General features: G+C 53.3%; 1 protein-coding gene across 3 annotated transcripts in view; it reads right to left on the bottom strand.

Moving 5' to 3' along the window:
- The window catches only part of Phf21b (PHD finger protein 21B), a 67,039-nt gene that overhangs the window by 2,450 nt on the left and 50,809 nt on the right, over window positions 1-13,780 (bottom strand). For 2 of the 3 annotated variants that reach the window (XM_005067053.4, XM_005067054.4), the window contains exons 5-12: window positions 13,555-13,686; window positions 9,541-9,592; window positions 8,152-8,228; window positions 6,268-6,322; window positions 5,056-5,078; window positions 3,180-3,338; window positions 2,777-2,852; window positions 2,499-2,602 (exon numbers count right to left, since the gene is read on the bottom strand). In XM_005067053.4, the coding sequence (XP_005067110.1) occupies window positions 2,499-2,602; window positions 2,777-2,852; window positions 3,180-3,338; window positions 5,056-5,078; window positions 6,268-6,322; window positions 8,152-8,228; window positions 9,541-9,592; window positions 13,555-13,686 (678 nt within the window). The remainder of the gene's footprint in view (window positions 1-2,498; window positions 2,603-2,776; window positions 2,853-3,179; window positions 3,339-5,055; window positions 5,079-6,267; window positions 6,323-8,151; window positions 8,229-9,540; window positions 9,593-13,554; window positions 13,687-13,780) is intronic. The other variant, XM_040754043.1, reaches the window with a different exon arrangement.

The raw sequence follows: 13,780 nt of genomic DNA, 5'->3' as shown, positions 1-13,780 counted from the left end.
TTATAACCCAAAATGGCTGGGTGTACACCTGTGAGGGATTTTTTTTCTTAATCAAATCATTTGAAGTGGAAAGACCCACTTCAGATCCTGATCTTTTTTGCTTTTATTTGTTTTTTGTTTTGTTTTTGTTTTGAGACAGGGGTTCTCTCAAATCATGGTCTTTGAAGTGGGAAAATCCACCTTTAATCTGGGCCACACCACCAGGCAGTAGTAGCACAAGCCTTTAATCCCAGAACTTGGGAGGCAGAGGCAGGCGGATCTCTGTGAGTTCAAGGCCAGCCTGGTCTACTAAGTTACACTGAGAAACCCTGTCTCAGAAAAAAAAATCTGGGCCACACCTTTTGCTTGCTTGCTTTCACTGACAAGTCCATTCTTTCATTATAAATCACCTTTATGTGTCTTCATAAATTCATTCCATCAGTTCTGTTCTTCTAGAATCCTGGTTTAAAAGGCTAAAGAAGACACTGCATTTAGAGAACTTTCTAAGCCTGAGATCCCAGATCCTTGGGCAGAATAGATTGAAAGACAGAAAATTCAAGGCCTGCTTGGGTAACTAAGTGAAGCCAAATTGCTAAGGAAAACACCACGCACTGCACGGGAACTAGGGAGAGAGATGGCTCAGTGGGTGAGAGTATCTGCTCTGCAACATCAGCACCTGAGCTGGGATCCCAGCACCACGTAAAAGCCGGGCATGACTATGTGTGGCTCTGGCTCCAATGCTGGGGATCAGGCGTGATGGGGGATGTCCCTCTGTATGCTGTGAATATGTTTGTTTCTCTTACTGGTTAATGAATAAAGCTGTGTCAGCCAATGGACAGGCAGGATTTAGCTAGGCGGAAAATCCAGAGACAGGGAAGGGTAGTAGGTATAATCAAGCAGATGACATGTAGCTACCAGGAAGGTAGGACGCCTGGTCTGTTTTTTTGTTTTTACACAGGTGGGGATCCTGGGATCTCAAAATCTCAACAACCAAGAGAAGAGGATGGAGACAAGATCCCCTGAATGGATGGGGAACACGGTGAGGGGTGGGGGGGAGTGGGACCTGGGAAGAAGAGAGTTGGTCATGGGGGAAAAGGAAGTTGAGGGGGTGGGGGTAGAATAGGGGGAAGAGGGAATCATAGGATCGAATACAGATCAGGCACCAGAGCGACCTCGAGTGATCTAAAGGGATAACACCAATTGGCAAGCTAAGCAATAGTGGAGAGACCACCTCGAATGCCCATTCCTGATAATGAACTTGATGTCTATAACCATCCGGGAGCCTTCATCCTGTGACTGATGGAAGCAGAGGCAAACACACAATTAATCACTGAACTGAACCCAAGGAACCCAGTGACAGAGAGAGAGGAGTGATGAGCAAATTGGCAAAGAATGGGCTGGCAAAACCAGCAGAGACAGCTGATCTGAACAGGGGAGAGCTCTTGGATCCCAGACTGACAGTGGGGAGGCCAGCATGGGACTGATCTGGACCCCCCAAATGTGAGTGTCAGCGAGAAGGCCTGGGCAACCTATGGGGCCCTGAGCTGTGGATCAGTGTCTATCCCTGATATACAAACAGTCTTCGTGTGCCTATAGCACAAAGAGGGATGCTCTCTCAGCCTGGACTCTTAGGGGAGTGCCTGGACCCTACCCAGAGTAAAATGACAGACTCTGATATCCCCTATGTGGAAGGATTTGGCAATAGGGTGGGAGGGTGGGGGGAAAGGGGAGTGCGGGAGGAGGGGAGGGAGAGGGAACTGGGATTGACATGTAAAACAAGCTATTTAAAATAAAAAAAAATTGAAAAAAAATCTCAACAACCAAGACAAAACGTGGAAGGCATCACATTTAGTGATAAAGCCTCTATGTAGGGGATAAATGGAGAGCAACAGAGGAAAACATCTGACGGCCTTTTCTCACCTCAACATGTGTACACACAAGTATGTGTAGCTGTGCATGCATTCACATCTCTATCCTCCCCCCCTCCCGCCATGCCTGGGATATAAAGTGTTTGTGTAACATGCTCCTCCGGAGCCCCAGAACTGCTATTAGCACTGCCATCACTATTACTGTCAGCACCATCCACCACCACCACCACCATCATCCTCACCACAATGGTCACCATTATCACCACAACCATCACCACCATCACTACCACAATTACCATTACCACCATTGCTACCCGGCATCACTGGCATCACCGGCATCACCGGCATCATCACCATCACCACCACCGTCTCCACTGTCCTCATCCTCATCGTTTGTCTACCATCAGTCTACAGAGGACTACGTTCTCTTTATAGAGGAGGAAGTTGAGGTTCAGAAAGGCAGGGCCTTGCCAAGGTCACACAGCTGAGAGGAAGCAGGTTCAGAATGTGCCCCAACAACTTGATGAGTATTCACGGCCCACATTAGAGCTGCATCCTGAACCCGCAGGCCCGTTGAGCACTGCTGGTCAGACTGCAGTCACCCTGGGCTCAGCGAGTGGGTGACAAGGGACCCACCCCACCTGTGCTCACCTTCACAGCCGAGGCCAGCTGCCGGTCCCGCTCCTCCAGCTGCTGGTGCTCAGTCTGCAGCTCACTGCCACGCTGCAGCAGTTTCTGCTTCTCTTCTTCTTTCACTGGGAGAGAGAGGCCAGACCCACCGAGGGGCCGGTGAGCGGCTGGACCAGAAGTGTTCTGCTAGGGACCAGCCCCAGTCACCCCTTTCTCAGAGTTCCGGCCCCGAAGAACCTGGGCCAACCCAGCCCCCATATGAACCCAGGGGTCCTTTCCCACTCCCAGGGACACCTTACCTGTCTTGTGGGTGACGTAGGAGTGCACAATGGCCAGCATCCCAGTCCAGGGTACACCCTCATCTTTCTTTAAGGCCTGTGGGGCAGATGGGGTGATGAGAAAGAATACAGATACTAGAACTTTCTAAGGTCAGATTCTGACTATGCAACCCCCATGGAGGCATGCTCTCCCAGCCACAGATTCTCATCTGTGACCAGGGGATAGTAGCCATGTCAGCCTGGTTCACCGGAGCTTCTCAATGAGAAGTTTCCTTCTAGGTTTCTCTCCCTTGTAGAAGCCAGGGATGGGTGCTAAAGACCCCTTGTCAACTCTTGTGCACCTGCTACACCCACGCTAGGTAGGGGTCACTCAGAACACTGTCTCAAAAGTGCAGGGGCAGGGTGTGAACCCTTCTGCCCACACCTTCCGCTGGCACTTGGGGCAGACCCACACGCCCTTGGGCGGCGTCTTGAGGGGCGGGTCCAGGCAGCTGAGGTGGTAGGCCCCTGAACAGGTGCCACAGGGCTGTAGGCTAGCTCCTCGCTTGCAGGCAGCACAGAATTCATCATGAGTGATTTCGCTCTGCAAGAGAAGGGAGGGTAGGAAGCAGCTCAGCCAGGCCCAGGCAGCTTGAGGGAACGGGAGGGAGAGACTCCCTCTCGGGGTGTTCGTGTCAAGACACGCTAGACTCTAGCTGGCATGTGTCCCATGGGTAGGGCTCCAGGGCACTGATGCACACCCTGACTGGGGCATTGAACACTGGAGAGTCACACAGCAGGCCCCAGCACCAAGTCTCCCATAGAGTAGGGCCCAGCAGCGATGACTCACCCTCATGTACACACTGCCTCGGGGAGGGGACTGTGGCCTGACACAAGCTACACCTTTAGTCCCCTCAACTGCATACCCGTCTAATGGGGACCACTGACACTTAGGTGAATCACACATCTGTTTCCGCACCCACGATGGAGATAAGAACTGCTGTCCCTTAGGCGCTGGACAGAACAGGAGAGAGCACAGGAAGTGCACCTCACTCATGCCAGATGCCCCAAAGTGTGGTACAGGACAGAACCTTCTGTCCCTCCCAGAGTCCTCAGGACAAGCTCCAGGGACTGTGATCCCCAACCCATCAGCAGGCTGCACCAAGGAGAGGTCCACCGATGACCTGTAACACCTGTCCAGCCACCCACAAGGGTCCTTGTCCCTGGAAGACTATCAACGGTTTCCGACTCCAGCCCTGAAGTGGTGGGAAGGGATGGCCCTTATCACAAGGGACATGGCACCAGGGGTGTCCCCAAAGGAGGCCTCCAAGTCTCCCATCTGTATCCCTCACCCAGTGCAAAGACTAGTGAAGCTCTTGCCTTGGGGGTCACACAGGGAGTGGGAACAGGAGTGGAGCCAGAAGCACACTAGATGCCTCCTGCTCAAAGCCAAGGCCCCTCCAGGACGATGGAAAAGGGGGCGTCTTCCACCACCTCGTGTGTCCCCTTGTCTGTGTGGTCTGGGCGCTGGTGGTTTCTGTCCCCCTGTCTGTGTGGCCTGGGCACCGGTACTTTGAGTAAATTGCCAGGCCCAAGGGCACGTGTGTTTACTACTGCAGGGTGACCTGGGAAAGCACTGTGGCCACCCAGAGCAGGCTGTAAGCAGTTCCCTGCACATGCGAGCATGTGGGATGAGGTTCATTTGGAATTAGGTTAGAAACCAGGCAAGGGCTGTGGAGACAGCCCAGTGTCACCCAAGTTCTCAGAACCACTGTGTGATGCTGAGGCTGAGATCCATCCCTGACTCTCATGATGGGAAGGAGAGAACTGAGCCCCGCCCCACAAGTTGTCCTCAGACCTGTACACTTGCACGCTAGTGCACATGTGCCCCCCCCACCATGAATCAAATAAATGAAAAGGAACAGGTGAGTGAGAGGCTATGCACAGGATCCAGGTCCTGACCAGCTAATGCCTCAGGGAACAGGGGCGTGGGCTTTGTGGGTGGGTGATGTCATCGGATCTCAATGGGCACAAAGGGTGACACCCCGGGAGTTAGCCCATGGGGTGGGAAATAAAGAAGTGAAGACAGCCAGCTCTGACCAGGGTCACACAGAGAAGCCACGCGAGCCAGGGTCAGGGTCAGGTGGTACAGTGTGGACACCCTCAGGACTGGGCAGGGTGGGAGTTCTCTGAGGAATGTAGGGCTCAGCCTGGCATGACGGCATGAGGAAAGCAGGCTTGGCGTTGTGCAAGCTCTGGGTATGGAGGGAAGGTTAATGCAATGTCCCACACCCCTTTCGGTGGAGACGGAGGTCACGTACCTTCCAGCAGGGGTCCTCATTGGCTAGCACAGGGAGGAAGGGTGGAGAAGATGTTAGTAGGGGTGGGAGGAGCATGGGTCAAGGCTGGGGTCCCCCAGGCTTGGTGTGGCAGAGCCCTTGCCCTAGAGCATAGTGGGAGTATCACAACGCCCAGTGTCACCCAAGTTCTCAGAACCACTGTGCGATGAGGGAAGACTCTGCCTCGGTCCTGGTCAGGACCCACCGGGGAACAGGCTCATTGCATCCAAACTCAGGAGGATCATGGCTGTCTCAGACACAAAACCAGAATTCAAAGGACCCCAGAGAAACCTGCTTCCAGCTCCTTCTGGCTTGGGGTCCCTTTGCATTTTAGGCTGTGCTCTCAAACCACACACAGTAAGAAACACAAACAGGGCTTTCCTTCCAGGTTCCTAGACGAACCGTCTGTGATGCTGCTGCTCCTGGGAGGAACTGTCCACCAACTCAGGGCAGGTATCACAGGCCCATTGTGTAGATCAACAGTTCAAGGGCTAAGGAGTGGCTGATGCCAAGAGCTACACAGAATCCCAAGATGCGGGCAGCCATTTCCTGCCCTCCCAACCATTGGCAGTTCTTTCTTTTCTTCTGAGACAAAGTTTTTCGGTAGGTCAGGTTGGCCTGAAACTGACAGCAATCCTCCTGCCTCAGCTTCCTGAGTACTATGATGACAGGGACAAGCAGCTCCCAGCCATGGAGGATGGGCTGACACAGGAGAAAGGGCCCAACTGAAAGTTGGGATGTATGTCCCTGCCTGTCAGAACTGGGCCCAGCATCCAATGCTTTTAGATTAGCTGTGACTGTCCAACTTCCTGGACCCAGCCCAGGAGGGAGGGCAGGGCTGGGATGAGCCCCAGCCCAATGGGAAATGAGTGCCAGCTCTTCCCAGAGCTGTCCAGTAGCAGGCAGCATGGCTGAACAGACAGTACGGGCTTTATACGTAGGCTGCAGATGGAGGGGCAGGGCAATAGAGACATTCTTTACACATGCTCTCCTCTCTCAGCCCTTTAGTGGATGGCCCTACCACAGTGACCTTCAGCCATTGCAGTGTCTGTATCTAATGAGCAGATCCCAGCAGCCCTCCTTCCCCAGGAGCCCCAAGGGCAGAGGTTACATGAAATCCCAGAGAACAGTGGTGAGGCCAGGCGTAGGGAGGGGTGTGGGTCCCTGGAAGCTGTGGCTCTGGCTGGCACTCACCTCGTGCTGTGAGGAACAGGGGGTTGTGGAGATAGCTGGAGGCCAGCCGCTTCCTCTGTAGGGACAAAAAGCAGAACCAAAGAATCGCTCGTGTGTAATCTTATGTCACTACAACGCCCTGCCAGGGGCCCTCGGGACAGCATGGACAATGGTCAGGCACCCTATGCAGAAGACATGGGGGAAAAAACAGATACAAGGACCCAGGAGCAGAGGCTCAGTCTACAAAGGCTGGGTTCTGCTAAGGTTCAGGAATCCTCATCCTAGGTTGTCTTGGGCAGGCCAGTCCCCAAGCATGATAGGTTAGGGACAAAGCCAGTGCTTCCCTCCCACCTGCCCTCTGACCTTCCTCTGCTGTCCCTGTCCTCAACTTCATCTCCTGGCATGTGGCCCAAACCTGGCAGCTGCAGAGGTCTCCCTACACCACAGCAGAGGGGCAGAAGCTAGTCAAACTGCACTCAAGGGCTGCTCTTGGCTTGCATGCTTGTCTAAGGCTCAAGGGTCACAGGGGTTTCTTTTCATTTGTTTTTAATTTTTTTATTAACTTATGTTTTACATTCCAATCTCGGTTCCCTGCCTGAGTGGCTAAGGAAGTCCCGTGTCTCTGGTTGCAGACATAGGGCTCATTGACTAAGTTCCATAACCAGAGCATAGGGGACAGTTTCTTAATAATCACAGGGCCGAGGCTCTGGTGACAGACTATGTGTTCTTGGTTGGAGGTTAAAGCCAACTTGACGTCCTTCCTTCCTTCCTTCCTTCCTTCCTTCCTTCCTTCCTTCCTTCCTTCCTTCCTTCCTTCCTTCCTTCCCTCCCTCCCTTATTTTCAAATCAGAGTTTCATGTAGCCCAGGCTAGCCTTGAACTCTCTATGTAACCAAGGATGACTTTGAACTCCTAATCTGGCCACCTCCCAAGTGCTGGGGTTACAAGCATGTGCCACCATGCCTGGTTTAAGCAGTGCTGGGGGGATTGAACTCAGAACCTAGTGGATACCAGGCAAGCACTCCACCAACTGAGCTACACCCTTAGCCATCGATGCTCGTGTGTGAAAGGTCCCAATGTCTGGAGACAGGGCTTGCTCACTGGACCCAGGAGAAGAGAATGGGATGTGTTCAAGAGTGAGCACCTTCCAAGACAGGAGTCGGGAGGGCAAAGGGGGGCAAGGTGGGCGGAGCCTGGGGAGCCACTTTTCTCTCCTATTGGGGCACTGCAGAACTGGAGCTGAACACGCAGCCTGCAAGGGGTTCCCTCCCCAGCTACAGTCAAGCTCATGCGACACGGATGTGGGACCCACATCCTAGAGAAGGGAAGTGGAGAAATAGCTCAGCCGTTCGGAGCACTTGCTGGCCCCAGGGGTTGAGAGAGCACAGGCCTGAGATATTATAGTCCATGGAGAAACCCCGCAGGAGCCTCCCAGGTGAAGGGCAAGCCACAGTGGGCTCTGGGATGTGACGCATGGAAGAGTAAGTAGCCTGCCTTGGGCTTTGTGCACAGTAGTCTCATGAGTGCTACCAGTGGCCAGCAGGTGTGCTTGATACTCAGAGTGGCCTCTGCTAGGACTCCCACAGACAGCTTTTGTTTTATGACAGGGTCTTACTAGGTAACCTGTAGGCGGGCCCGGGGGCTAAAAATCCTCCTGTCTCACCTTCCTGACTGTTGTTGGGTTACAGGTTAGCACACCCAGGGAGAGTACATACCTTGTTTCAGTGGAATGCTTCTGGTTAAGAAGGATGGACAAGAAGTCAGTAAGAAAGCAAGCGGGGGTCCCACTAGCGGGGGTCCCGCAGACTCTTCAGGACCCATCAAATTTTCATCATAGAATCGGGAGGGGCTCATGAGGTTCTACACTATTTCTCCTAGCCCCAGTGGTGGTGCCCAAGAGTCCCACCTCTGTCTCCAAGAAGCCGCTATAGGCGGGGTTAGCCGTGCTCCTCCTCTTCCGCTCCTGACGCTTGCTCTGGATTTCTGGAAATGAAAGGCAGACACAGCAGTCACAGGCTTGTTGCCCAGAGATTCAGGACAGGTCAGAGCCTTCAGAAGCTGCTTATAGCATGGTTCTGGTGGCTTTAGGATGAGTATCAGGTAGGAGGATGAGGGGACAGGGACACACTCCTCAGCATAAGTCTCTGTGGTGGTTTGAATAAGAACTCATATATTTGAATGCTTAGTCACTAGGGAGTGAAACTGTTTGAAAGGATTAGAAGGATTAGGAGGTGTGGCCTCATTGTGGTAGGTGTGGCCTTGTTGGAGGAAGTATGCCACTGGGGTAGGTTTGAGGTTTCAAAAGCCTATGCCAGTCCCAGGTGTTCTCTCTCTCCCCTCCTCCCCCTCCCCAGCTCCCTTTCCCTCAGAGATCAGGATGTAGCTCTCAGCTACTTCTCCAGCACCGTGTCTGCCTGCTATCATGCTCCCTGTCATGATGATAATGGACTGAGCTTCTGAAACTGTAAGCCAGGCCCCAATTAAATGCTTTCTTTCATAAGAGTTGTCCTGGCCATAGTGTCTCTTCACAGCCATGGAAGTGACTAAGACAGGCCCTTCTTTGTCTCTTGGGACCCCTGGATGGCAGTATCAGAGTGACACCCTGGTTCTGCTCAGCCAGGCACAGCTTGTGGGGCCCATCAGCCTCTGGCCTGTGCACACTGACCCTCCTGCTTTCCCTCTTGTCTCTCTTGCATGTTGCAACTCGCTCTGCCTCCCCATATAGCTGCCTGGGTACCCATTCCTCATCTGTCAGCTTCCTCCTGACCATCCTCAGTGGCACTCTGTGTGCTCCCACGGCCTTTGTAGAAGAGACCAGGGTCCAAATAAATACTGTGGGACCCCAGATCATGGAGAGAGGTTTTTAAAGTGAGGACCAACTGCACACTGGGGAAAGTGCTATTGCCTCACTCCCCGCAAAACTCAACAAGCTTAAGGATAGGGTTTCCCTTATGCTGGAGATGAAGAAACAGGTTCATAGTGAACCAACCACCAAAGAAGTAAAGGAACATCAGCTCTCATGGGTTAGTGAATGACAGAATGACCTCTGTCACTTCACTGTGCGGCCTCTAGGGTGGGAACAGGTCCTTCCACAAGAACATGACGGTGCCACTGTCATGGGATACACAAAACTAAACGTTTCTCTGACTTGTCTTGTGACTGTGACCCCATTACTTGGGGCTGGGTTCCTAGGAGCCTCACATCTGGATAGGCACAACCATGACCTGGGGCACCCTGAAGGCTTCTCCTTCTATTTAGGGCCCCACCAAGCCCCACCCACTGCCCCCATCATTACCTTCCAGGTGTTCCGTTGTGACCAGGCCTAGAGCTACCATGAAGGCAATTTTCTGTGAAAAGAAGGGATAGACAGGGATTAACATAGCTGCCGACTCTCACCTGAGTCAGCCAAGAACTAGGCTGTGAGCCACAGGGCTATACCCTGGGGATGCCCAGTCATGAAGCCACTGCTCCAGACACTAAAGTTGTTCCCAGAAAACCTGGAGAATTCAGACACCCAGAGACCATCCAACATCGGTGCAGGGGCCTCCTGGGAGTAGCTAGGGGCTGTGATGGGGCTGGATAACACATTCCTCAAATACACTTTAGAAACTAACAGGACAGGGCTGGCAAGGTGGCAGGCACACTTGAGGAATGAGGAGGGTGACCTCAGCCTTCAGGAGGCTCTGGCAGAGGAAGAACAGACAGATGGGAGCCACTTCCCAAACAATTCTGACCTTGGAGTGGGCTCTGCAGTGTGCGTGTTCAGCACACAGATGCCTGGGTAAACAAGAAGGAATGGCAGGAGGAGTGAGGACAGCATGGGAGACGGAGCCCCACAGGGTGCACGCTATCCTGGCCCTGGGCTGAGCCCCTTACACAAAACAGCACAGTGTCTACTCAAATCCTATGCACACCCTCTTCTATACAGCCCATAATGCCTGACGTGACAGAAACCGCATATAAATCACTGTTTCACTGTGCTGTCTAGGGAGTAAAGACAGGGAGTAAAGACAGGAGAGATTCCTGTGTGCGCTCAATCCAGATGTAACAGTCATGCTGGACGAGACGCAGGAAGACTGAGGACCTGTGAAACAGTGTTCCAGCAGGATGTGCCCACACTTCAGTGACAGGATTCTGGGCAGTGCTTGACGTGCAGCAAAACCAAGCACTGATTTTCGAACTTTCCAGAATCTTTCCCCCTCTGTCTCTCTCTTAATGTTCTTTACTCTGTGGACATGGAACTCAAGGACAGAGACTGAACTAGGAGCTCCTGGAAGCCATAGGGGAATGGGGCCAGCGACATAGGCCTGACTCAGCTCTGCTGGCCTTTTGGAATGTCCTGGAAGTGTAAGGACTTTGATGAGGAAGATGAGCCAGGCTTCATGGGTATCAAATAATAGGGGCTTCTCACACCTGTCATCTTTTTGCAGGAATTTGAGACCCAGGAGTGAGGAAGTCAGAGGCAATCCTGACAGAGTGGCCGACCCCTGCAGGACTGTCCTGAGAAGATTGCTGCAGCCTACGCTGCCCAGACTCAGCTGGCCACAGTGGGGGTGACATCTGCAGGGCTGGGCAGCCTGGGCATGCCCTGGCTCTGCTGGAGACTACTTCCGACCTGTGCGCATGCGCAGGCTCCCTGAAGTTTTGGGCACACAGGTTGCTGCTGTGAGGACACATCTAACCATGTGTCCTACAGTGAGCACAGGCTGTGAGACCTCTCCATCCTGTGCCCATGCCCCTCACGACTGCCACTGAAACACCCCTCTCCAAGTGTCCACTATCGTTCGAGTTGCTGGCCACCCTTGGTCCCTGCTGCTATGTATCTCCTGGGCTGTTTGAGCACTCCTCCAGCAGGCTCGTCAGGTCAAAAAAAATTGAGGTCCATGCTTAGCTTCATGACACACCTGTAATCCTGCTACCAAGGAGGCTGGGACAGGAATAAAGCAAGTTGAAGGCCTGCCTGGGCTACACAGAGAGAGTTCAAGCCCAGCCTTAGTAAATCTAGTGATACCCAATTTCAAAAGAGGAAGCCCAAGAAGACTAGGGCTGTATAACAGCTCTGGGGTGGAGTGTAGCTCTGTCCCAAGGACCATACAAAACCCAGGACCCATGTCCTGTAATGGCCTGGGGTTCCACCTGGGCCAGTGAGGTGCCTGGCGGCTGCTGCTCAGTGTCCTCATCGGCACACTGTCTCTTGCAGCAGGCCAACACTGTCCAACTCCCATACTTTAACATGGGCTTCTACACCAGGGAGTGTTTTGACTGTTCTGTTTAAGCCATTATGAATATTTACACTAATTACGCAGTTAGATATAATTATACTAATTGTAAAAATGCTCAATAATTGACTAAGATGCACTTTGAGAGAACAAGGAGATGTCACCCGGAGAAACTTGCTGAGTGCGGAGAATACTGAAAACCTCAAGACAGGAGACACAGGTGCAGGAGAATACTACAGGAGACAAGCCGGCCAGGGCCTTACCATGTAAACATGTGGAGCTCAGACACTGTCACAAGCTGGACCCAATGGGGCCTTGGGTCTGGGGCCATGGAGGAGGTGTCCCCCACACAGCAGCTCCGTGTTTCAGGCAGCCCAGTGGTCGTATTCATCCATTCACTCATTCCCTTACTTATTTGGGGGTGTGCTGGGTCTCATGTAGCCCAAGCTGGACTCCAACTCGCTATGTAGCCAAGGATGACCCTGAAGAAGTCCTCTTGCCTCCACCCCCTGGGCTAGGGTTAGAGATGGGCACCACCACACGCAGTGTATGCAGTACTGTGGATGTTTAGCAACCCTGGGGCTTTGTGCATGCCAAGCCAGCCCTCTACCAACTCCACTGCCTCTCCAGCCCGAGGGCCTTCCGCACATGTGCAAAGGCAATAATCAAATCACTCTTTTGCCCAGGTACTCCCTGGCTCCCACAGGTAAGGATTAAAACCCCACCCTGGCGGCCTGCTTTTAAGTCTTCTGGAATCAGGTCTGCCATCCCTCTGCTGAGAGCTAACCCTCTGCTATTAAGCCGCCTGCTATCCGCAGTCCAGCTGAGCTGCCTGGGAGTGCTCAGTTCTTTCCTACTTTGTGCTCCTACTCTCCATGCAGTACCCCCTGCCTGCCCTGCCTGACCCTCCATAATCTCCGGCATTCCTATGTCCATCACACCCATATTTATGCAAAGCTCCCTTCATCCGCACAAGTAGCCTCCCTCTGTCCTTTGTCCCGTAGCTCCACAGCTCACTGGAAGTTTCTTAACTCCTGTTGGGCAGCCTTGGAAGTCACATTAGTCTCTGCCCTCAGAAGGGAGCTCCCCAGGACAAAGACCACATCTGCCCACCCCGAGTCCCCCACTCACAGCACAGAGTGCATGGGGGAGCAGATCCTCGTGTGAGCGCTGAGGGACAGCAGGCTCAGAATGCAAGTGATGCCTTTGGGACCACAGGTCATTGAATCATTAGACACTGGGAGCCTGGGGGGGCCTAAGGAAGACTGCTGGCAAGGGGGGGGGCTGTGGGCAGGGCACCTGATAGGGACCATGCTGACTGGACTCTGGTTAGACTAGTGAGGGTCACCACTATCTGAGTGAGAAGAGCCATATAGAGAAGACCACAGCAGAGCAGGACTGTTCTCCACGAGGCGGGGCTGAGAGCACAGCCCCAGCACGGGACAAATACCCGATGAAGCCAGGTCCTTGGTCACCTGCTGCCCTGCTCTGTGTCTGCGGGTGACTGCAACTTAACTGTTAGAATGGCCTCCATTTATCCATCTTCCTCTAGGGAGTGACAGGAGGGGTGTCATGTGTAACTTCTAGAAAGTTCTTAGGGTATCTGAGTTCTCCGGTGCTATTGGTCTTCCTCTACACCCCTCAGGCTTTCAGGTCTGAGCATAAACAGGAAGCAGAGGCAGGGGCCACATGCTGCCCAAGGTGGGGAAGCATTGGTTTCTGGACTTAGTCCTGAGAGGAGCAACGTTCACAGTCAGGGACCCCTGGACGGTGGATAATGTCCCTGGTCCAGTGGTTCAACTCAGAATCCTCCAGCAACCCAGGCCTTATCACTCCTGTCTGTAGACAAATCACCACACAGGACACAACATTGCTGACACTCAGCCAGGCACTAGAATCTGTGCTGACCATGGCCCTACCCTGTCTGCACAGCCTGGAGAAAAGGGGGAGCAGACTCAGCTTGCTGCTGCCCTGGCAGCTTCCACGGTGCTGGCTACAAACAATCTCTTCCTAATGAAGCTTTCCCAACCCTGCAAAGATCCTTGTTGTAAAGCCAGGAAGGGTTTGGGTCCTCCAGCAGGCCACGCTACCTCTGGATTCTCCTGGCTGGGAGGCTGGTCTTCCTTGGTGGCCTGAGCTCCCTGAGATGGCTCCTCCGTGGGTGGCCGGGGCTCTGCTGAACTCTCGGGCTGTGTCTGCACTTGAGGTTGGATGATGATGACCTGGAAGACACAGGAAGAATGAGAGGAGCAGGAAGGGACGGGCAGGGAGCAGCTAGGAGTCAGGTAGGTCCTGAAAGGTACATCAGAGAGGAAC

Source organism: Mesocricetus auratus, unplaced genomic scaffold, assembly GCF_017639785.1.
Source record: "Mesocricetus auratus isolate SY011 unplaced genomic scaffold, BCM_Maur_2.0 Super-Scaffold_100010, whole genome shotgun sequence".
NCBI classification, from domain to species: domain Eukaryota; kingdom Metazoa; phylum Chordata; class Mammalia; order Rodentia; family Cricetidae; genus Mesocricetus; species Mesocricetus auratus.
The sequence above is the reverse complement of the archived record's forward strand: the minus strand, read 5'-3'. Positions and strand labels throughout refer to the sequence as shown.